Here is a 24,922-nt window from a genome sequence, read left to right as displayed (position 1 = left end):
CTCCTCTGCCTACAGAAAACCAGGAAGTACAGAGTTTATCTCCATCTCTTGTGTCTAGATCACAATCACAGTTCTTTTCAAACTAAAACAGCATGTGCCACATCTGTTACACCATCACTTCCCCACAACCTAAGAAATCTTTTCTACCCATTGTTCTTCTATATTTCTATCTGCCAACACCCTGGTTTGAAGCCACAATCTTCTACTCCTTCAGTTCTGTGCTTCTATTTAATTGTGCTCTCACATGGGACTATGAAATGCCCCTGCCCTGGACTTGTTTATGATTTGCATGAGGCAAAAGAAAATGTCTCTAACTGAGAAAAAACTTAAATTCAATTATCAAGTTCTTTAAGTTTTTATTTGAATGGTAGTTGAGGTGGAGATTGGGGGGGAAAAAAAAGCAAAGAGAAATGGCCAAGTTTTTTAAGGTGACAGAAATGTTCCATATCTTGACAATAATGGTTACAAGTGTCTGTTCTTTCACAAAATTTACTAAACTATCGAGAAATTGTTACATTTACTATATGCAAATTATACCTTAGGAATGATGACTTAAAAAAAATCCTGCTTATTTGAAATATTTCCTTTTCCTCTGTAGGATATCAACCCATTTATGTGGTCTAAATTAAATATAAAATTCTGGTCATTCTGGAGAAATTAAGATCTGAGGCTTATCTGTACAGTGGCCTTTAAATTGGGAATGTGGTCACTCAACATGCATAATTTAGTGGCATGAAAATAATAATAATAGAAATTCTATACATATATTATTATATCCCATTCTTTGAAGTTCTATTTTTGAAATTTTTATACTTTACATAGAATCATGGTGTGATTGAAAGTAATATATACAAATAAAATGTAAATATTGCTTGTGCATGTTCTTTATTGCTGAAATGAAAAACTTAAAAAGTTTGAAGACTTTTGAATTAAAGCAAAATATTAGTTATTTAAAACAATATTTCACAGGGGCACCTGGGTGGCACAGTCAGTAAAGCTTCTGACTCTTGGTTTCCGCTCCAGACATGATCTCAGGGTCATGAGATTAAGCTTTGCATCAGACTCTGCACTCAGTGGAGTCTTCTTGAGTTTCTCCCTCCATCTCATCCTCTGCCCCTCCCACTCACCCTCTCTCTATCTCTCTCAAATAAATAAATCTTTAAAAAAAAAAAGTGTCCACAGCCATGGAGCACAGGGTGTGGTGCAAAAACAATGAATACTGTTATGCTGAAAATAAAAAATAAAAAAAAAAACAGTATTTCACATGATTTCAGTTACATAGTATACCTGTTTTTAAATAGTGTTGTGGAATATAGAGTGTGGAAAGGAGGGTAAGAAGGATCCAATAACTAAACGTAAGATGAGACAGAATGAAAGAGGGACAGAAGGAAGAGAAAAGCAATAAAATCCCAAATCAAGAAACTAATGGAAATTTTTACAACAGCACATCTATTCAAAACATAAAAATATCTGCTTTTTTTGTCTAAACCTAAATAGATTAATTACTAACAGAGATTTCCATGTATAGTCTAAATAGGAAATTATGAAAGAGGTACTTTACATCACAAAGGCCCATATATATGCACACGCATTCTTTCCTAAGCAAAACTAAGCACAAAAATGTACAAATGGCACCATCCAAATCAGTTTTCTTCCTTTCTTTTTTCTTTTCTTTTTTTGTTCTTTCCTTTTCCTTCCTTCCTTCCTTCCTTTCTTCCTCTTTTTTCTTTTTGTTTTTTTTTTCTTTCTTTTTCTTATCTCTCCTTCATTCTACCCTTCCTCCCTTCCTCCCTCTTCTACTTAAGCATTCATTGGCTTCAACATTTATCATTCCTTCTGTGCATAAATGTGTTGTTAGAAAAATTAATCAGAAATCCCTCTCTATTTAACTCCCAAGTAGTGTGGGATGCACACTATTATATGGTGGTTATTTCATAGTTTTTCAAACATTGATGCTGTCTTTAAGACATCAAAAAAGCGGGGGGAAATGCACCTGGGTGGCTCAGTTGGTTAAGCATCTGCCTTTGGTTCAGATCATGATCCCAGAGTCCTGGGATTGAGCCCTGCTTCAGGCTCCCTTTAAAAAAAAGAGAGAGAGGAAACTTTAAGTACCTCTAAGGTTAAAAGTTGCAGGCTCTTCCACTGTATCTTGTGTTTTATTTTCAATCATAAGCTTCTGTTATTCTATTAACTCTTTAACAGATGGGATTCATTATCCTCTAACATCCTTCATGTCTCTCAGTTACTATGGGATAGGTAAATTTAATACCAAGTATTAACATCTCCAAGACAATTAACATTATACCAAAGGTTTTGTTTATCCACAATAAATTAATTTTAAATACTGAGAACTAGAGATATATTATTGAGAACAAATAAAAAGTGTTGTTGTATCACTCAATACAGAACTCATATATTAGTCTAATTCCACTATAATTCTGACATTACATTCCATGACAGTAAATGCCCCACCTGAAGAACTGTAATATTTTTCCATTTATTCCTTCTTTCTATTATTCATTAATATGAAGGTAAAAAGATTTACTTCTCTAGTAGTCCAACACTACTCTTACACAGCAGACATCACCTTCTAGTGAGAGGAACAATTACTAATTATTCTTACCTTTATTCTTAAATATCTCTCCTCACACAGGAGTCTCTTACACATTGAAATACACAGCCAATTTGTGATGTATTGGAGAAAGTACTTTGGGAATTTGAAGGCTAACCAAGCTATAGAATGCTTTCAATGGGAATTATTAGAATGCCAACAAGATACAATCAAAGATTAGACTTGAGACTTGTAGGTACAAATGTTCAAATACAAATCAGTTAAACAGACACTGTGCCACTTCTGGGATTTAAAATCAACATTCCATCAGTGACAGAAACAATGGGATGGCAAGCATATTTATTAGGTCTCAATGAGAAAATTATTTCATATTTTATATTACAATTCAAAAAGAGGAAAATGGTAAAACTGATAGAAAATCATTGCCAAATCTAGAAAAAAAATATTGTGGTCAAGTAGGTAGTAAATATGTTGGATTCAACATATTTCTGGTTACAAAAAGATAGGCAAAGGCAAAATAAATGATGCTCACAAAATGTCCTTTACACAGTCCTTCCACATAAAGAGAGGATGCTCTCCCAATTAGATCCTATTATACCCTTGGTATTTGTTGTTTCCATGTTAGACATAATTGTCTCCTATGCTCTCCTAAAGCAATAATGAAGATCTATTTCTTATTTCTTTTTAACTAAATATTAAACAGAAAAAATAATTAAAAATAATGTAGTAGAAGGCAACATAACTTAAATTTTAGATAATTTTGGTTTTTTTTTTTAAACAGAAAGATTTTTAAACTATTTTAAAAATTTAAATACTAAACATAAAATGTTTTCTATAGAATACAGTGCACAATCAAAGACATTTCATCATCACACAATCATAGTAGGACTTCAACACCCCATTACATCAATGGACATATCATCCCAGCAAAGAATCAACAAGGAAAACAGTAGTTTTGAGTGGCAAACTGGACCAGATGGATTTAACAGACATATTCAGAATATTCCATCCTAAAACAGCAGAATACATATTCTTTTCAAATGCACACAGAACATTCTCCAGAATAGACACATATCAGGCAACAAAACAAGTCTCAACAAATAAAAAAAAATCAGTCATAGCATGTATATTTTCTGACCAAAATTCTATAAAACTAGAAATCAACCACAAGAAAAAATCTGGAAAGACCACAAATACATGGAGGTTAAATTATATGCTAATAAGGGATGGTCAACCAAGAAATCAGAGAAGAAATCACAAATTATATGGAAACAAATGAAAATGAAAATGCAACCATCCAAAATATTTGGGAGGCAGCAAAGTGGTTTTAAGAGGGAAGCTTATAGCAATACAGGCCTATCTCAAGAAGTAAGAAATATCTCAAATAAAAAAACCTACTGTCACAAAAAGGACCTAGAAAAAGAGAACCTAAAGGACCTAGAAAAGGACCTAAAGGACCTAGAAAAAGAACACAAAACAAAACATAAATCCAGCAAAAGAAAGGAAGTAACAAAGATTAGAGCAGAAACAAATGATATGGAAACTGAAAAAAAAAAAAAAAAAAAACAAGTCAATGAAACCGGGAGTTAATTATTTGAAAAGATAAACAAAATTGATAAACCTCTAGCCGAACTCATCAAAGAGAGAGGGAGAGAGAGAAAGGACCCAAGTAAATAAAATCACTAATGAAGAAGAAAAATAACAACCAACACCACAGAGATACAAAGGATTGTAACAGAATGTTATGAAAACCCATATGCTAACAAATTGGACAACTTAGAAGAAATGGATGAATTCTTAAAAACATATAATGCATCAAAACTAAAGCAGGAAGGAATAGAAAATTTTAACACCAGCAATGAAATTAAATCAGTAATTTAAAAACTACCCACCAAAAAAAATGTCCAGGACCAGGCAACTTCACAGACAAATTCTAACAAAAATTTAAAGAAGAATTAATACCTATTCTTCTCCATTCCAAAAAATAGACGAGGAAGAAAACTTCCAAAATCCTTCTGTGAGGCCAGACACCAAAACTAGATAAAGACACCATAAAAAGAATTCCAGCCAATATCTCTCATGAATATAGATGCAAAAACTCTCAACAAACAACTAAATCCAACACCTTCTGCACCCCTCGAATGTCATTTTGCCCTCCACCTTGGGATTTCTCCTGGGGCCCTTTAGTCTTGTGCTTTCTCCTGTCCTCTTCCAGTTTAGAATAAGACGGGAGGAAAAGGCTTTTCAGATAATTTCGTTAAGGTCTGATGCCAATAAACTGAAGAAACAGCCGTGGAATCTGGCCGGGGTTGAGCCCTCCCTCTGGATGGCACAGGTCCTGGTAGGTGCAGGAGCGGGTTCTTGGGGGAAGGGTCTCCCCTTGGCTGTCAGAGGAATGGAGTCCATGCTAGCGAACTCTTGGTGTTGGGCTGTGTCTGCCAGAGAGCACTGTGTTCCAGCCACCCCAGACTTGCCAGAAGAAACCAGCACCTCCCCATGTTCACAATGTGGTATTGGCTCTGGCCCAGCCTTTTTCCCTGTTCCCCCATAAGTCTCACCTCTTTCCATAATCCGTGGTTTCAGTTTGACTTTGTATATAAAGTTGGTTTTTTTTTTTTGGCTTTTTGTTTTTTAAATAAACCAAAGTCAAAAACAAAAAACAAACAAACAAACAAACAAAAAAACCCTCAACAAAATATTATCAAACCGAATTCAACAACACATTTTAAAAAATCATACACCACAATCAAGTGGAATTCATGCTCAGGATGCCAGGATGGTTTAATATTCACAAAACAATCAGCATGATATGTCACATCACAAGAGAAAGGGTGAAAAACTTTTGATAGACAGGAATCCATCAAAATCCTAAGGGAGAACACAAGCAGCAACCTCTTGGACCTTGGCTACAGCAACTTCTTGCTAGACACATCTCCAAAGACAAGTGAAATAAAAGCAAAAGTGAACTGTTGGGACTTCATCAAGATAAAAGCACTTGATGTGGTACATAAACAATGCATCTTGGAACATGAAAAAAATAAATTAAGATGTTAAAAAAATTGGGGCCCCTGGGTGGCTCAGTGGGTTAAGCCTCTGCCTTCGGCTCAGGTCATGATTTCGGGGTCCTGGGATCGAGCCCTGCGTCGGGCTCTCTGCTCAGCAGGGAGCCTGCTTCCTTTCCTCTCTCTCTGCCTGCCTCTCTGCCTACTTGTGATCTCTGTCTGTCAAATAAAAAAAGAAAAAAAAAAGATGTTAAAAAATTAAAAAAGTAAAAATTTTATAGTTTTACATTTAAAAAAAATTAAACTAAAAAATAAAAAGGTAAAAAGCTTTTGCACAGTAAAGGAAACAGTCAACAAAACTAAAAGGTGGCTTCCAAAATGGGAGAAGAATTCTGCAAATGTCTTATCAGATAAAGGGGTACTATCCAAGATCTACAAAGAACTTACCAAACTGAACACCTAAAGAACAAGTAATCCAGTAAAGAAATGGACAGAAAACATGAACAGATGTTTCTCCAAAGAAGACATAAAAATGGCTAATAGGCATATGAAAAAGTACTCAAATTCACTTGGCACCAGGGAAATACAAATCAAAGCCACAATAAGATACCATCTCATACCTGTCACAACAGCTAAAATTAACAACCCAGGAAACAACAGATGTTGGCAAGGATGTGAAGAGGAACCCTCTTACACTATGGGTGGGAATGCAAACTGGTGGAGCCACTCTAGAAAATGGTGTGGAGGTTCCTCAAAAAGTTAAAATAGAACTACCATGTGACCTAGCAATTGCATTATTAGGTATTTATCCAAGGGATATAAAAATGCTGATTCAAAAAGGCACATGCACCCTGACGTTTATAGCAGCATTATCAACAAAAGCCAAATTATGGAAAGAGCCCAAATGTCCATCTACTGATGAATGGATAAAGAATATATATATATATATATAAAATATATATGTGTGTGTGATATATATATCACATATATATGTGGATGTATGTGTGTATATATATGTGTGTGTGTGATATATCACACACACTCACACACACGATATACTCAGGCATCAATGAGAATTAAATCTTGCCATTTGTAACAAGTGAATGGAACTAGAGTGTATTGTGTTAAGTGAAATGTCAGTCAGAGAAAGACAAATACCATATGATTTCACTCTTATGTGAAATTTAAGAAAGAAGACAGATGGGGGCACCTGAATGGCTCAGTTGGTTTAATGTCTGACTCTTGAGTTCAGCTCAGGTCATGATCTCAGGGTCCTGGGATCAAACCTTACTATGGGCTCCCTCTCTGCTGTCTCCCTCTCCCCTCTGCCCCTCCCCCTGCTTGTTCTCTCTGTGTCTCTCTCAAATAAATAAATAAATCTTTAAAAAAAAAAAAGATGAACATGGGGGAGGGAAGAAAAAAATAGAATCAGATAAAAACAGAGAGGGAGGCAAACCATAAGAGACTCTTAACATTGTTTAGAGAATAAACTGAAGGTTGCTAGAAAGGAGGTGGGTAGGGGAATGAGCTAAATGGGTGATGTGTATTAAGGACAGCATTTGTTGTGATGAGCACTAAGTGTTATATGATGAATCACTAAATTTTACTCCTGAAGGCAGTACTACTCCATATGTTAATAAATTTAAATCTAAATTTAAAAAAAGCAAGGTCCATATATAAGTGGACCCACGTAGTTCAGCAAGTATTGTTTAAGAGTCAACTGTACAATTTTATAAGATATACCTTAAAGCAGCAAAAATGATAAGGTAAAATCTAATAAACAATTAGTTTCCTTTCAAAAAAAAAAGAAATAAAAGAAATAAACAGTAAAATATGGGCAGAAATCTCCCCATCTTAAAGTATGTTTCAGTCTATTACCACCAAAGACTAAGATGTGAGGTGTTTTCATAACCATATATAGACATAATGAGTGACCTTTCCTCCTAATGTTTGGCACAACACTCATAATTAACCTGATGATCTAAACTAGTAATCAGAAAAAGGGGTGCCTGGGTGGTTAAGCATCTGCCTTGGGCTCAGGTCATAATCTTGGAGTCCCGGAACCATGTCAAGCTCCCTGCTCATTGGGGAGTTTGCTTCTCTCTCTCCCTCAGCTCCTCCTCCACTGCTTGTGCTCTCTCTCTTTTTCACTTACTCTCTCTCTCTTAAATAAATAAAATCATATATATGTGTGTGTGTGTGTGTGTGTGTGTGTGTTTGTGTGTGTATATATATAAAATCATACACACACACACACACACACACAAGTTCTTTGAGTGGAGACTTCTTATTCTGCTGGGGAAAATTTATCACTTTAAACAATCTTAGAAACAAAAATCATGAACCAGTTTCCCTTGTAGAGTCAGCAGTGTAGCACCAAACATGGCAAAATAAAAGGTTCCTGTTCCTGGAGACTTTACATTCAAATGCATGGAGAAGACATTAAACAAACACACCAGAAAGGAAATACTCTGATAGTGGTGATTGCTATGCTGGAAAGGGTTTGGGGAAGAGGCTGCTGTGCTGGGTGAGCTAGCCAGAGAGAGCCTTTCTGAACAGGTGATCTTTCAACAGATATCTAAGTGTCTGGAATAATCTCACTATGTGAAGATTTAAAGAAAGAGCTGATAGAAGACCATGAAGCAGGAAGAGGATGGTGCACTAAGAAGCAGAAAGGAGGAGGACAAAGAAAGGCCACTGTTGCAAAAGAGTAGTGGCCAAATAGAAAAAAAAAAAAAAAAACCCACAGGCAAGATAGAGAGGAAGGCCCAGAGATAGATCAAATGGCAACTGATCATCATTCTATTTGAGATATTATAAACAGAAGAGTATTTACATTTTAAAAGATTATTCTGGTAACTAGTAAAGAATCCGTTTAGAAGGTAAGAGTGAAAGCAAGGGGACCAGTTAGGGAGCATTTGAAGTACCATAGACAAGAGATGATGGTAGGTTAGGCTAGGAGGTGGAACAAGAGATGGAGGTACAATTGAACACCAAAGATATATTTTGGAGAAATTGTCAAGGGGACTTATTGATGGACTGGATATGAGAGGTGAGGAAGCAAAGATAACTCCTGAGATTTTTAATGGCATAACTGGGTAGATGATTGTATAATTTACAAATATGGAGATAACTGGAAAAGATAAGGATTAGAAATCAGACATTCTGCTTTAAACACATTTTATTTTTTTTCTTTTAAAAATAAATAATATAATCATGTTTCAAAAATAAAAAGTTAAAAAATAACTTGTACAATGAGAAATTTCCTTCACAATTCAGTCCTCCATATGTCCATTTTGCCCCACACAACAGAAAGGTTATATAAAAATATATATAAAGAACTATTAATTTCTGTTGTGCCCACCAAGAAATTATATGTATTTACAAACACGCATGAAAATAAATTTTTGCTATTTCTTAAGATATAATTTGTATTCATTAAAATGCACAGATGTGTTAGACTTCTGTTATTGTGGTTCTCAAAGAACCACTTATTCCAAAAAAGGTGTAGAATATATCTATCATTCCAAAAAGTTGCATGGTGATCCTTGTCTTCCTCCCTGCAACCACCATCATAGTGAGCAACCACTTTCTAGTTTCTAACATCATGGATTATTCATTTCCTCAGATTTTACAAAAACAGAATCATATGACATGCATTCTATTTCAATGGGTTTTTTAACTCAGCATTATAATTTTGAGGTACATGAATGCCATTGCATTATCTGTAGCTGTAGCTTTTTATTACGGAATAATGTTCCATTGTAGCTATATAATCCAAAGGTTCTACTATTTTTATCCTCTTATGAGCATTTGGGCTGTTTCAGATCTTAGGCAGTGATAAGGTTTCCATGAACATTCTAATAAAAGTCACTTTGTGAATATGTGTCTTCATTTCTCTTGGCTAAACACTTTCCAGTAGGATTACTGGATCATAAGGTAGATATCTGTTTATATCTACCTGAAATTGCCAGTTTTCCAAAGTGATTGAACTATTTTAAATTCCCAGCAGCAATATAAAAGTTCAAGTTACTTCACCGACTCACCAATATCTGGTGTTGTGTGTTAATCATGTTTTTGTATTTTTGATGCTTTAACATCTTGAGGCCTCTCTGGAGAAGACCCTGGAGAGTCTGCCAACTCTGGAGAGACTGCCCCTCCCAGGGTTAGTAGATTCCTAGAGATAGTTTATGTCTCACCAGCAAAGGCACCAGCAAAGGCACAAACAAATCAAGAGTCCATTCTCCAACCACCTTCTTTGTCAGGTCCCACAGTTCTCATCCACTGACCAGACAGCACTGAGAAGTGGTGGGGCAACTGTATCATTTAGCTGACAGTGTCTAGTATAGAGGATGTTATGTGTTCCCGGAGACACGTGATAAACCAATTTTTCTTTTCCTTCTGAACTTTGCTGTTCTGCAGAATAGTGGTGAGTGCTCTACCTGAACAAATCATCATATTCTGGGCCATTTCCCAGATCACTAATGATGTGCATCATTCCATGAGCTTAACAATCATTTGTATATCTTCCAAAGTGTTTAATTAAATATTTTGTGTAGCTTTTAGTTGGGGGCAGAGAGAGAGAGAGAGAGATGATGATGATGATGATGAAATTCCAAGTTTCCCTCCCAGTGTGTGATTTATTTACTAATTTTGCAATGGTATCTATTTTTTTTTATTTTTTTATTTTTTATTAACATATAATGTATTATTAGCCCCAGGGGTCCAGGTCTGTGAATCGCCAGGTTTACACACTTCATAGCACATACCTTCCCCAATGTCCATAACCCCACCACCCTCTCCCTATGCCCCTCCCCCAGGCAACCCTCAGTTTGTTTTGTGAGATTAAGAGTCTCTTATGGTCTGTCTCCCTCCTGATCCTATCTTGTTTCATTTATTCTTCTCTTACCTCCTAAATCCCCACATTGCCTCTAAATTTCCTCATATCAGGGAGATCATATGATAATTGTCTTTCTCTGATTGACTTATTTCACTCAGCGTAATACCCTCTAGTTCCACCCAAGTCATCACAAATGGCAAGATTTCATTTCTTTTGATGGCTGCATAGTATTCTGCAATGGTATATTTTGATGAGAAATTTTAAATTTTTTTGAGGTTCAATTTGTCACTTTTTTATGATTATAGCTTCTTTTGGGCTGTTTGAGAAATCATTGCTTATCTCAATAATGTAAGAAAACATTTTGTTTTCTTCTAGAAGCTTTATATTTCTCACTACTACATTTAGGTCCATGATCAGACTCAAATTCATTTTGTGTATGCAGTGAAAAAGAGGCCCAAGTTCATTATTTTCCATATTAGTCTTCAATTTCTGTAATGTCGTTTAAAACTTTCCTTTCCCAATGAATTATGTTTCTGCACTCCATTTTGGACCACCCATCTGTCTATCCTTACATAGCTTTTATAATAAGCTTTGAAACTAGATAGAAGGGGTGGGGGGTGGGAAGTTGGGGGAACAAAGTGGTGGGTATTAGTGAGGGCACATGTTGCATGGAGCACTGGGTGTGGTGCAAAAACAATGAACACTGTTATGCTGAAAAGAAATAAAAAAATAAAATAAATAAATACATCAATTAAAAAATAAAGGAACATTAAAAAAAAGTTGTCTTGCTTCCTCTTATTAGATGAAAGCAATATTATAATTATGAAAAAATACTTAAATCTGTAGTTATTGTATTCCCTGAAATTAACTGAGAATTAAGGAAAAAAATAGCCCAGAATCAACTCTGAAACATGTCATAGTAAAATTATAGGATTTCAAATATAAAGAAAAAGTCCTATGGACCACTGTATCAAAAAAAAAAAAAAAAACGAAATTACCTATGAAGGGTTTTTCCTCTGCATGTTAACATCAGACTTCGTTCAATAGCAATATCAAAAGTTTTTTTTTTTTTTTAAGTGGAGCAATATTTTCAAAAACTTAAAGAAAGTACACTACAAGGCTTTTATATTAAGCCAAGCTATCTCTCAAATCTCAAGACAGTTTTAAACATGTACTAACACAGAAACTCATATTCATGCACTTTTCCTATATAATGTTCTAGAGAACAAATTTCTTCCAACAAAGAGAACACTGAGGAATCTTCAGCAAAAGGATAAAACAGGATAGTAATATCCTTCTGAGCAGAGAGGGAAAAGAATGAGATTAAGGGGCATATAGCATATTCCAAAGGAAATGGTAATACCCTTTTTTTAATGTGATAGGTGTGCCTGGATTTATATTACTGTAATTTCTTTTCTAAAATTTTTTTATTTAAATTCAATATTGTTAACATGTAGTATATTATTAGTTTCACAGATAGAATTTAGTTTCACAGAATCATTAAATTCATCAGTTGCATATAACATCCAGTGCTCATTACATCAAGTGCCCTCCTTAATGACCATCACCCAGTTACCCATCTTCCCACCTGCTTCCCCTCAAGTAACCATTAGTTTGTTTCCTATAGTTAAGAGTCTCTCTGTTTTTATCTTATTTTTCCTTCCCTTCTCCTATATTCATGTGTTTTATTTCTTAAATTCCATATTTGAGTGAAACCATATGGTATACATCTTTCTTGGACTGACTTATTTTGTTTACCATAATGTCCTCTAGTTCCATCCACATTGTTGCATATGGCAAGACTTTGTTCTCTTTGATGGCTGAGTATGTACGTGTGTGTGTATACACACACATACATATATACATACATATACATACATACATACATACACACCACATACATATATACCATATCTTCTTTATCCATTCATCTGTTGATGGACATCTGGGCTCTGTCCATATTTTGGCTATTATAGACATTGCTTCTATAAACACTGGAGTGCATGTGCCACCTTGAATCACTGTGCTTGTATCATTTGAATAAATACCAAGTAGTGTCATTGCTGGGCCATAGGGTAGCCCTATTTTTAACTTTTTGAGGAACCTCCGTACTGTTTTCCAGAGTGGCTGCACCAGTTTGCATTCCTACCAACAGTGTAAGAAGGTTCCCCTTTCTGCACATCCTCACCAACATCTGTTGTTTCCTGAGTTGTTAATTTTGGCCATTGTGACAGGTGAGAGGTCGTATCTCATTGTGGTTTTGATTTCTCTGATGCTGGGTGATGTTGAGAATTTGTTCATGTGTCTGCTAGCCATTTGTATGTCTTTGTTGGAGAAATGTCTGTTAATGTCTTCTGCCCATTTCTTGACTGGATTTTTAGGGGTTTTTTTGGTGTTGAATTTGGAAAATTCTTTATAGATTTTGGATACTAGCCCTTTGTTTAATATGTCATTTGCAAATGTATTCTCCCATTCTGCCAGTTCCCTTTTACTTTTGTTGACTGTTTACTTTGCTGCACAAATGTTTTTTACAATAATTAGAGCAGAAATCAATAATAGAGAAATTTTTAAAAAGAACAGATCAATGAGATTAGGAGTTGGATCTTTGAAAGACTTAATATATCTTTAATAAGACTAATAATTAATAAGTTAATAATTAATAATTAAGACTAATAACCCCCTAGACAGAATTACCAAAAAGAAAAGAGAAAGGACCCAAATAAATAAAATTATGAATGGATGAGGAGAAATCACAACCAACACCAAAAATATATAATTATACTAGAATATTATGAGGAATTACATGCCAATAAATTGGGTAATCCATAAGAAATGGATAAATTCCTAGAAGCATATAAACAACCATAACTGAAATTTTAAGGAAGAAACAGAAAACCTGAACAGACCCAAAACCAGCAAAGAAATTGAAGTAATAATCAAAATTCTCCCAACAATGAGAATGCAGGGCCAGGTCCTGATAGCAGATCCCAGGGGAATTCTACCAGACATTCCAAGAATCATTCCTATTCTTCTGAAATAGAAGGCGGGGGGAATATGAGGGAAAACTTCCAAATTCATTCTAAGAAGCCAGTATTACCTTGATCCCAAAACCAGACAAAGGCCCCTCTCAAAAGAGAATTACAGACCAATATTCCTGATGAACATGGATACAAAAATATATTATTACAATTTCTATGCTTAGCATATCTTCTAATAGATAATAAGACTCCATAAATGGGGGGGGGTCCTATAACAAAATTTTATTTAGGGGAGTAAAAATGTGGGAGAAAGTTTATCTTTTTTTTTTAAATATTTTATTTAGTTATTTGACAGAGAGAAAACGCAAGTAGGCAGAGGGGCAGGCAGAGAGAGAGAGAGGAGGAAGCAGGCTCCTCACTGAGCAGAGAACCCGATGCGTCACTCTATCCCAGGACCATGAGATCATGGCCTGAGCCAAAGGCAGAGGCTTTAACCCACTGAGCCACCCAGGTGCCCCAAGAAAGTTTATAATAGTCGCTTCCTATGTCATTTCTAGAAGCCAAAGTCTATTATTAAAGTTGTAATTAGTTGTGGAGCATAAGGAATAACACGGAGGACGTTGGGAGATGGAGAGAAGTGAGATGGGGGAAATCGGAGGGGGATACAAACCATGAGAGACTGTGGACTCTGAGAAACAAACTGAGGGTTTGGGAGGGTGGTGAGTTTGGTGGTGTATATTATGGAGGGCACGTATTGCATGCAGCACTGGGTGTGGTGCATAAACAATGAATTTTGGATCACTGAGAAGAAATAAAATAAAATGGAAAAAATTGTAATTAAATAATTGAAGTGTAAGTCATAGAAAGTAAATTTAAGAAAAAAATTTTAATCACTACAATCTGAGTTGAAGAAGAGAAAAGAAAGGTATATACTAATTTTATCTTTGCTCATACCTTGGACCTAATAGATATTATCTAAAAATTCCAGAAATGGTTTTATTATATTATATAAATAAAAATCCTGGAAATGTGCTGTCTGATGTGGTAGCCACCCACCACATATGACTATTAAGCACTTGAAATGTGGCTATAACCTGAGGAAATTAATCTTAAATTTTATTAATTAAAATTTTAAAAATCATATGTAGCCAATGTATTGGGTAGCATAGCTCTAGAATAATAGAATCTTACCTCATTTAATTTACCAGTCTTTGTAATCTATTTGCTATTTTTCACTTTAATCTTTTTGTTTTTTCAGTGTCTGGAGTGTCACCCAAACTCACAACAGGCTTTATGTGAGACATAAACTTCTGATATGTAATACCGATGAAAATTTTCTGTTATTTCTATGGCATAACCTATCAAAACTGGTAACAACCCAAAGTTAAAAAGTAAATCAGTATCCTCACCATCTTCTAGAAAAAATGTAAAGACTACTACATTTAACTCCAACCACACAACTCTTGACTTATGTAAATATTATTTCCATGAAATTTAGTTTTTAACATGTTTCTAGACTTCAGAAGTTCGTTTGTTGCTCTTGGCAGTTAATACAGTAGATGTCTGTTTAGATTCATCATAGACTTGCCATCTTTTTCTGTCATTTAAAATGTCCTGGCTGGGGGTGCCCGGGTGGCTCAGTGGGTTAAAGCCTCTGCCTTCAGCTCAGGTCATGATCCCAGGGTGCTGGGATCGAGCCCCACATCGGGCTCTCTGCTCAGCAGGGAGCCTGCTTCCTCCTCTCTCTCTCTCTGTGCCTGCCTCTCTGCCTACTTGTGATCTCTGTCAAATAGATAAATAAAATCTAAAAAAAAAAAATTAAAAAAAATAATAAAATGTCCTGGCTGGGATCACTTTCTTCTTCCAAGGATATCCTGTGAAATTTCTCTTAGTTGATTGCCTGCTAGCAACAAACTTTGTTTCTGTTTTTCTAAGGAGTTTTATTTTATTCTTACAGAGTTGATGATTATTTTCTCTCTGAACATTGAATATAATTCTTCATTGTTTACATGTTTGCTGTTAAAGCAGTCTGCTGTTAACTGCTTTAACAGCCTTTCTCTAGAGAGTAATGTCTGCTTTTATATTAGATAATTTAAACGTCTGTTGAGTCGTCTTTATGGATTTAATGATGTATTTCAATGTGTGTTTTTAAAAACTTTTCCTACTAATATTTTATTGGGATCCTTGGGTATGGAGATTGGTGTCTTTTGTTAGTTTGGGAAATTTTTCAGCTTTAACTCTTCAGAATTGCCTCTGCCACCTATCCTCTCCTCCAGAAACTCTGAACTTTCAGTTCTCAATGTCTCTTACCCTCTCTTTCATCCTTTCTATCCCATTTTGCTTCTGCCTGCACTATTGGTAATTTACCAGATCTATATTCTATATTCCCGTTTCTCTCTGAATGTGTCTAATTTGCATTGAGACATGTCTATAGAATTTTTAAACTGAATCTAAGTTCTTTGTTTTTCATATAATTTTCCTATATGTTTTTGTAGTGTCCTCCTCCTTTTTCATATTCCCAGCCCTTTTTTTATTTCTTGAAAAATACTAAATATATGTGATTTATATTCTGTAGTTCTTTTGGGCTTTTGATTCTTCCTTCTGCTGTTCTTCCGACTCTCACTCACAGGACCTTGCTTTCTTGTGTGATCATTGATGTCAAGCTGTAAGCTTATTTCTTATCTGTGGAATACTTTAAGTCCTGGAACAATGGCAGCATCCACAGTAGGGTATTTGTAGTTCCTTCTATCAAGAGACATTACCTCTCTGGAACCAGAAACTATGAATAAAATTATCAGCTAGCAGTGACTCACACAAGTATAAATTCAAACTCAAAAAATATGTGTGATTCCACTTACAGTTCATAATTCTTTTTTTCTCTTTTTAGCCTTTTCTGATGGTGATTTTTTTAAAACCCTATTTCACCACTACCCTGAGAACATATCCTTTGAGATCTCAGCTTGTTGTGGAGGACATCCTTGTGAGTGCCCTGGGCTTTGTTACCTATCCATTTCTGTCCCTACCATCAACAGGGTGGCCTTAAAAACAGAACACAAGTTTTCACAATAAAAGCTGATTTCTATTCACCATTTATTTCTCTGGGTTCCCACTTTCACTTGATTTCTAGAGTCTTAATATTATACACCATATTTTTTTTTGACTAGCTATCAAAGTATTTCAAAAAATGTCATCCAACATGTATATTTGTTTTTAGTGACAGGTTCGGTAAAGCTCTCCAATATGCCACCAGATGGAAATGGAATGCAGCTCTATCATTTCTGCATTATCAAGGCATGTGGCACTTCATACTGTTCTATCGTGCAAATCACCACATCAGTTTCAGCCTTAGATGTAGTTTAATGTATTTAATATTCAGTACCCATCTTTCTGTCCTAATTTCTCACTCTTCATGACTACTGATTTATTCTGATAGTTTCTTCAAGAAGTTCTTGGAAACAACATTCCCAGAAATTTGTTTAATGTTTAAAACAGTTGGTAGCCTTTTAAATTAAATGCCACTTTTGCTAGATTTAAATCTGAAGTTCACATTTATTTGTCTGAAGATTTTTATTCCACCTCTCCTCCATTTAGTGTTAGTTCATTATATTTTATAGCAATGCAGACAGGCAAACTAGCTTGCTTCCAGTAGAGCTGGGTAGGTGGGACTTCACAAATTGTGGTACATGAAAACCCCATCCCTGCAGAAAAGAGATTGCCAGTAATGATTGTTTTTCTACTTACATATTCATATATTTTTAATTTGCAATGAACATATTTTATTGTAATAATAAAAAAGAAGAATTTTATTTTTGTTTGGATAATAAATTTTTTTTAAGATTTTATTTATTAATTTTGACAGAGAGAGATCACAAGTAGGCAGAGAGGCAGGCAGAGAGAGTGAGAGGGAAGCAGGCTCCCTTCAGTGCAGAGAGCCCGACGTGGGACTCGATCCCAGGACCCTGAGATCATGACCTGAGCTGAAGGCAGCGGCTTAAACCACTGAGCCACCCAGGCGCCCCTGGATAATAAATATTTTTTAACCAAATGTAACAGTAAAGTCCATCTTGTTAATATTGAAATATTGTTAATATCTTCATTACACTGCTGTGTTTGATGGTTTTTCTTATTACTAGCTTCAATATTTTTAATAAATGCCCTTCTGTATAGCAGTATAATGATATTTGAAAGAGCATATTGAGTTAGTAATCTTTTCCTCAAAAACATTAATCCTACTAAATGAAGGATACATGACAAAATGTATAGAAGAATCTGGCTATTTCAGATACAGAGAAATTACAATAAGGAAACTAAAATCTAGAAACATAAATCATTTTATTATGTATGTATATATCTTTTGTATAGTATTTTTTTCATGCTCTATTGTAAAATATTAGAGAAGTCTAATTCATTTCCAGACAATGAGAAATCAACTTAAAATTAAGGAATCATAATTTCAATCTGTATATTTGGGTTCTTAGAAGAGAAGTCACTCTAGCTTTGAAGATGAAAATGGATCATTCAAGAGAAAAAATCCCAAAGCAAATAATAAACTTGATGCACCATCATTTCTTCCTGTGTACCTGAGGTTTTCATCATTCATTTATATTTTTTCATTTCTGATGCTGACAGATATCTGTTCCTCTCAAAGTCTAATCATATTATGTTATCAAAGAAAACATAAGACTAAAGCTCAGAAAACACAAAATGCTCTTGCTCTTTGATGAACAGAATCCTAGTTTTGAAATTAAAAGTTAATTTAAGCAAATAAATTTGTGTGGACTCAAATATTCTAACCTATCTTTTATATTCTGAAAAGCAAAGTCAGTAATTGGGTTCTTAGTGTCAGGGAATAGTAAATTGATCTCTACTAAATAATTCACTAAAGGATTGTGAGAACCAGTACATCCAGGTCCCTTTCATATGTACTAAAAAAAATGGTTTAATGGGAAAGAACTTTGGATTATAGGGCTACAAAAACAACACCCTACTAACATAATTTTAACATGAGAAATAATTATAAAATAGAGAAAACACCCAAAAATGACAGAGATAATAATGTTTAAAAATCACATAGCTAGATGTCTGTGAATTCCAGTCAAACTAGAATCCCTTTACTCCAAGTCTGCTTTCACACTGGAGGATATAAGTAGAGACTGGCTATAAACACCACTACTTGGCTGGAAACTTCCTCCGGAATGAGAAGGCTCATGTAATAAACTCTACTATGAATTCATAAAAATTGCTTCTAGGATGTGACAAAATCTTGAGTTCTGACCGATACTTATCTCTATCTTAATTTTTTTGCTTTTTCACCAAATAGAGGGAAAAATTTGGTGAGAATTTAAGAACTCAGATGAAAAGGGTAGTGAAAGCATTATTACTGCTGCAAATGCTTCCTACTTTAGGACAATGACCCTCAAAAGATTATCGAATATCCCACTTATCTTTCACTTCTCTGCATAAAATATATCTGTTGACCAACTTCCTCATGGCTGTCTTTACTTCCTTATTTCGCAAGGTGTAGATAATGGGATTAAGTAAGGGGAATATCACAGTATGGAACACAGACACCACCTTATCTAGGGAAAAAGAGTCAAATGGTCGGGCATAAATGTAGATGGAAGGCCCAAACATAAATACCACAATGGTGATGTGGGAATAGCAGGTGGACATGGCCCGGCTGGTACTCTCACCTGAGCCTGAGTGTTTCTTCAGCATTGCCAGGAGGAAGGCATAAGACATTAGGAGAGCAATGAAACATACCACAGAGATCAGACCACTGCTAAAAATCATCACTAACTCCTCTGGGAAGGTATTGGCACAGGCAATACGGACTACCTGAGTGATGTCACAGAAGTAACTGTCTAACTCATTGGGCCCACAGAAGGGAAGTCGAACAATGAGAGCTACTTGTATTATAGAATGAATAAAGCCCCCCAGCCAGGAGAGAGCCACCAGGATACAGCAGAGACGTCGATTCATGATGGTAGCATAGTGGAGAGGGCGGCAGATAGCAGCATAACGGTCAAAGGCCATTACTGTGAGCAGGAACATCTCAGAGGCCCCGACGAAGTGCAAGAAGAAGAGCTGTGTAATGCACCCACCAAAGGAAATTCTTTTCCTTTCCACAAAGAAGTCTACGAGCATTTTAGGGGCTGTGATGGAGGAGTACCAAATGTCAAGGAAGGCCAGATTAGCCAACAGGAAATACATGGGTGAGGTCAGATGAGGGTCAAGCCTGATGGTGCAAATAATAAGAACATTTCCTGGAAGGATGAACAGATAGAAGGATAAAAATATAACAAATAGGACTAGCTGTACCTCTCGAGTCTGGGATAGGCCAGTGAGAACAAATTCTGTCACCCTTGTGTAATTTGCTGGTTCCATTTCTTCACTTGTTTTTAATAATATGGCTATAAAAATAAAAAAATTACAATTATCCCAAATAGGATTTAAATATATTTATTTTACTGCTGTTGAAATCATCAGATTGGTCTGTGTCATTAAGGAACTGTATTAAGATACATTTGATTGTCCCATTTGATATCTGATAAGCCAAAACAGGGAAAGATTAAGTGAGGACATGAAAATTAGAAACACTGAAACCATATGAAGTATGTCACATATCTGAAACCAAAATCCCAATCTATTAATGTTACTAATTTTGTATTAATCTATTTTTTATGAAACTCAGCAGAGCACTAATCCTTTCCCCCCATATATCTACCTTGGTAAGCAGTATGAGAGAAGCTAAATGGTAGACTGGTAACAAGAAAATCTAGTTATTTCTAGATTTTTTGTTGTTGTTGAGAAATCTAGCCAACTTGGAAACTTATGCTTGTTGTCCAACATTGGGTACACTGATCTGGCAGTATTTTCAGCTTACTCTTTCAAAAAGATCTCAGGGCTTCATGTGTGGTGGTGAATGGACATTTTTTCCTTAACCAAAGCTTATAAAGCTTAATCCTTGGCAATAGGCAAGCAGCCACAATATGCAACAACACAGGGTCATATATGAAAACTCTTTGGGCTCTGACCAGATGCCGTTATTCCACTGATCATGCAGTTTATCTACTGTTCCAGGAAGGTAGGAAGAAGATATTGTGATCTGAGGAATGGGTATGCTTGCCACCCAGGCTGACCCATTCTGCCACATCAAGGTGTGGGAATAAAATTATTGCTAAAGTTTTGTTCAAGTCCTAGTATTGAACATACCACTATTAGATACAACAAAACCCATCAAATAAAAATAAGATAATCATTCACTTTACCAAGTATGCTTCCTCTTTTAAGTAATATAAAAACTGCCAGTCAAAGCAAGTATTTGTTATAACAAATAGCCAATACTGAAGTGTTGTTTCTGTTCTAAGATGTGCTATTTTATAACATTGCCTATCCTCAGGAGGTAAGCATAAAAAAACAAAGTTAAAATTCTATAAAACCAAAAAAAAAACAAAGATTCTATAAAACCAAAATCAAATAGATTAACAGCATCCAGGCACTAAAGCTTATGTATACTATTAACTGAAGAAACCCAGTGTTTCTTCCCTGCAATCTACGAACTCAATTTGTGCATAATTTTAACAAACATAGACATATGCCTCCCTGATCTGTTAAAAAGGCATTCATAAAGAAGGGATGATTCACTATAAGTAGATACATGGAGAAAAGACCAGTACTTAGCAGCAATATGACACAAAAACAGAAAACAAAACACTCAGAAAGCTCAGCATTATGGGACTATTTAGCAAATGGTAAATATTCCCACATCCATGAATAGCTCAGGGTGGACCTCAGTGTTTTAATTAATCATATTTAGTAAATAAATTGAAGTAGGATTAGATGTGGCTTAAACTACAGATAAAGCAAAAGCTCTTGAGAGAAATAAAGTGTTTTCTTTAGAAAATATTTACAAGATGCAATTGGCAGGATTTAGTGTTAAATTGTAGTCATTACTGTCATACTACCAAAGCCAGTTGGAATTTGAACACCATTATGGCAAGCTATTAAAAAGGTTACTTTTTAATAGACTTTGGCTTCTAGAAATGACATAGGAAGTGACTATTATAAACTTTCTTGGGGCGCTTGGGTGGCTCAGTGCATTAAATCCTCTGCCTTCGGCTCAGGTCATGATCGTAGGGCTCTGGGATCCAGCCTCACAACAGGCTCTCTGCTTGGCAGGGAGCCTGCTTGCCTTCCTCTCTCTCTGCCTACCTTTTTGCCTACTTGTGATCTCTGTCAAATAAATAAATAAAATCTTTTAAAAAAATTAAAAGGTAACTTTATATCTTCTATGTCTAAAATGAGATTCATCCAGCATATTCAGGTTTTTAATAAAATTTGAATGGATCTGCCACAAATATTTAGGAATGCTCTATTCGCACTCTAAGAAAAGTTTGGGGTTGTGCCAATATGATCTGGAGCAAGGAATTATGTTTATGGGAACTCTGGGAGGAGATAAGCCATCCATGGAGGCTGGGTTAGGGCATTTCCTTCCTAGGCTGTCATCTAGAAAGAGTTAGCTATCCTAAGCCAGCACTAACCCTTAGAGTAGCTGTATTGGTTGGTCAAGCAGGTTTTACTTTATCCTGGCTACACTACACCTCCCAAGCCTGTTCCTCTTTTTATTCTCTTTAAATAGAAATTGTGTATATTTAAGGTGTACAACACAATAATCTGATACATATATACATGGTGAAATGAGTACTATCATCAAGTTAACAGAATCTTTTCACATAGTTTTTCCGTTTTTTTTTTCAGTTTTCAGTTTTCACAGGTTTTTCAGTTACAAGAATACTTGAAATCTACTCTCTTAGAAAATTTCCGCATTCAATACAATATTATAAATGATAGTCATTATTCTGTCTATTAGATCTCCAAACTTACTCATTCATCCTCCAAAATTACAACTTTGTTTTTGACCAACATCTCCCTATTTCCCCCACCTCCTTGTTCCTGGTAACAACCATTCTACTGTCACATTGGAAAAGGAAATGTGATATAAAAATAATATAATAATAATTATGTCTATAATTCTGTCTTTAAAATAAGAGATTCTAAAACATTAGCTGTTATCCATTTACAACAATATGGATGAACCTGGAAGATGTTATGTTAAGTGAAATTAGCCAAACAAAGAAATGCTGTATGACTCAACTTATATGTGAAATCTAAAAAAGCCTGTTCCTGTTCCTCTTTTAACAACATCTAGTGAATTCCCACTCTGTGTTTAATCTGCAGGGATGTAGTATCTAGAGGATGACTATGGAGAGAGCTGGAAGAACAGAGGCTTTCCCTACAGGTGATTGAACTATGAACACTCCTCAAGGGAACAAATGCTTTGGGGAAAAGTAAGACTCTGTGCAGAACTTCTTCCTTACCCACAATCCAGTGTTCATCCATGTATGTAGCCAAGCTTTTAGTAATCACAGAGAATAGTTACCTTGCCAATTTGAGGAATTAGGTAGTTTAGCACAGAGATCCTGAAATAGTAAAAGATTAAATGACTCAAAAGATACCGGATTATCCTCACACAAGAGGCATTTTTAAAATATTAGCTATCATCATAACCACTGTCGATGCTCTTTCCTTACATAAAGATGTGAATGAAGAAGTCAGTGTCTCCCAGAGTAAAAGTCACTTATCTTAGCCCTTCCTGGAAACAAAAAGCTTGCAAAGCAAAGAAGGCTTTCAGACCCTGCTTTAGTAACATAATGTAGAAGGAGCTAGCTGAAACTGAGAGACTGGGAAAATGAAAGAGAAGGAAATGTACTGATGAAGGGGAAGAAAGCTGTAAAAGAAAGAGGCAGTTATTAGTCCTGCATTTCTTCTGAGGATGAAAACTGTCCATCTCTATGGGTCACATTGCCACTGGTGAGTATTCATCTAAATGGAAAGCAAAGTAGTTTTATAAAATGAAGAAAGAAATGTTGATAAATAGATTCAAGTGAAGATTTATTGAAAATTATTCCCCAAAGAATGGTACTTCAGCCTTCCAAACCTGGCAATCATGGAACTATGGTGAAGGCTATGTGGTAGAACTTTCGCCTTCCCTGGGCTAGGGAACAGAGTAAAGGAAACCCTGAGAAATAGGGACTAAGGTCAAGTGAGGAAGGGAGACTAGAGGCAAGCATAATAAGAGGATACTGGATTTTTTTTTTTTAAGATTTTTTTTTTTTGACACCAAGAGACACAGTGAGAGAGGGAACAGAAACAGGGGTAGTGGGAGAGGGAGAATGAGGCTTCCCACTGAGCAGAAAACTTGATGCAGGGCTCGATCCCAGAACCCTGGGATCATGACCCGAGCTGAAGGCAGACGCCCAAATACTAAGCCACCCAGGTGCCCTGATACTGGATTTTTAGAAAATAGAAATACATGGAGTTTATTTTTTTTAAAGATTTTATTTTATTTATTTGACAGAGAGAGAGATCACAAGTAGGCAGAGAGGCAGGCAGAGAGAGAGGAGGAAGCAGGCTCCCTGCAGAGCAGAGAGCCCGATGCGGGGCTCAATTCCAGGACCCTGAGACCATGACCTGAGCCGAAGGCAGCGGCTCAATCCACTGAGCCACCCAGGCGCCCCCCATGGAGTTTATTTTTAAAGAATACTCTACCTCAGTAATATCCATGTTAAAGCAAACCATTCAAAAAGATTTTTAGAACAGTAGGATAAGGAATCATAAAAACGAAGTCATTATTTGAAACCTTTTATCTTTATGAGTCTTACATATGTTGCATATAGACATGCACATATAATATTATATATTCCTTAATTTCTCCAAAGTCCTTACAAAGAATTGAATTTTAGAGAGTGTGGGGTACTTATATGACATATATTCCAGTTTGAAAGGCAGCTTTAAAGAGCACTGAAGAAGAATTAAGACACTTGGATTCCTATGACAGCTCAGCCACCAAAATATTTGTGATTTTAGGAAAGTCATTCAGCTTCCTTCTGAAACAGTTTCTTCCTAGCAACATAAAGGATTTCAACTAGAATTTTAATGAATATTTTAGCTGTATAATTATAGGATTCTATGAAGATAAAAGCAGATTGAGAGTGAAGGCCCCAAGAAGGTCTATTAAGAACAATATGGGGGACAACATGAAGGAACAGTGATTTAATCATCGTTGTGAATATACACAACATGTAAAAGAAATAACTTACACTCATTTTTCCTATTCCTAAGACATTGGCCTTACCTATCTTACTCTGTAAGATATTCTGTGACCTCTGAGACTCTGTAAGGAGACAGTATACAAAAATACTCTCACCGTATAGAGGGATATATGGAGACCAGGGATCTTGAGTCTCACAGATAAACCAGAAGCAGAGAATATCAAAAAATGTAGTAATTATCTTGATTTCCCATATACTTTGTGGCCCATGGTAAACTAGGCAAGAAGAAAGCATTAGGATCAGAAAAGGGCTGATTTCAATATGAGAGGATCATTTGCTGCTTATGCATTTCTCTTAAAATAGATAATGGAGTGTGAGTACTTTGGTTCTAATCTCAGCTGACCAGTTACTAGCTA

General features: G+C 35.6%; 1 protein-coding gene across 1 annotated transcript; it reads right to left on the bottom strand.

Annotated features, from left to right (window-relative positions):
• Positions 1-18,816: 18,816 nt before the first annotated feature.
• On the bottom strand, positions 18,817-19,779 carry LOC123943552 (olfactory receptor 4M1). The gene has a single exon (XM_046007834.1). It carries the CDS (start codon positions 19,777-19,779, stop codon positions 18,817-18,819), a length of 963 nt encoding a protein of 320 aa, XP_045863790.1.
• Between the last annotated feature and the right edge of the window lie 5,143 nt (positions 19,780-24,922).

This window comes from Meles meles, chromosome 6, assembly GCF_922984935.1.
Source record: "Meles meles chromosome 6, mMelMel3.1 paternal haplotype, whole genome shotgun sequence".
NCBI classification, from domain to species: domain Eukaryota; kingdom Metazoa; phylum Chordata; class Mammalia; order Carnivora; family Mustelidae; genus Meles; species Meles meles.
The sequence above is the reverse complement of the archived record's forward strand: the minus strand, read 5'-3'. Positions and strand labels throughout refer to the sequence as shown.

What these genes read in the sequence shown, in the direction of transcription:
- LOC123943552 (XM_046007834.1), bottom strand. Translation starts at nt 19,779, where the DNA reads ATGGAACCAGCAAATTACACAAGGGTGACAGAATTTGTTCTCACTGGC.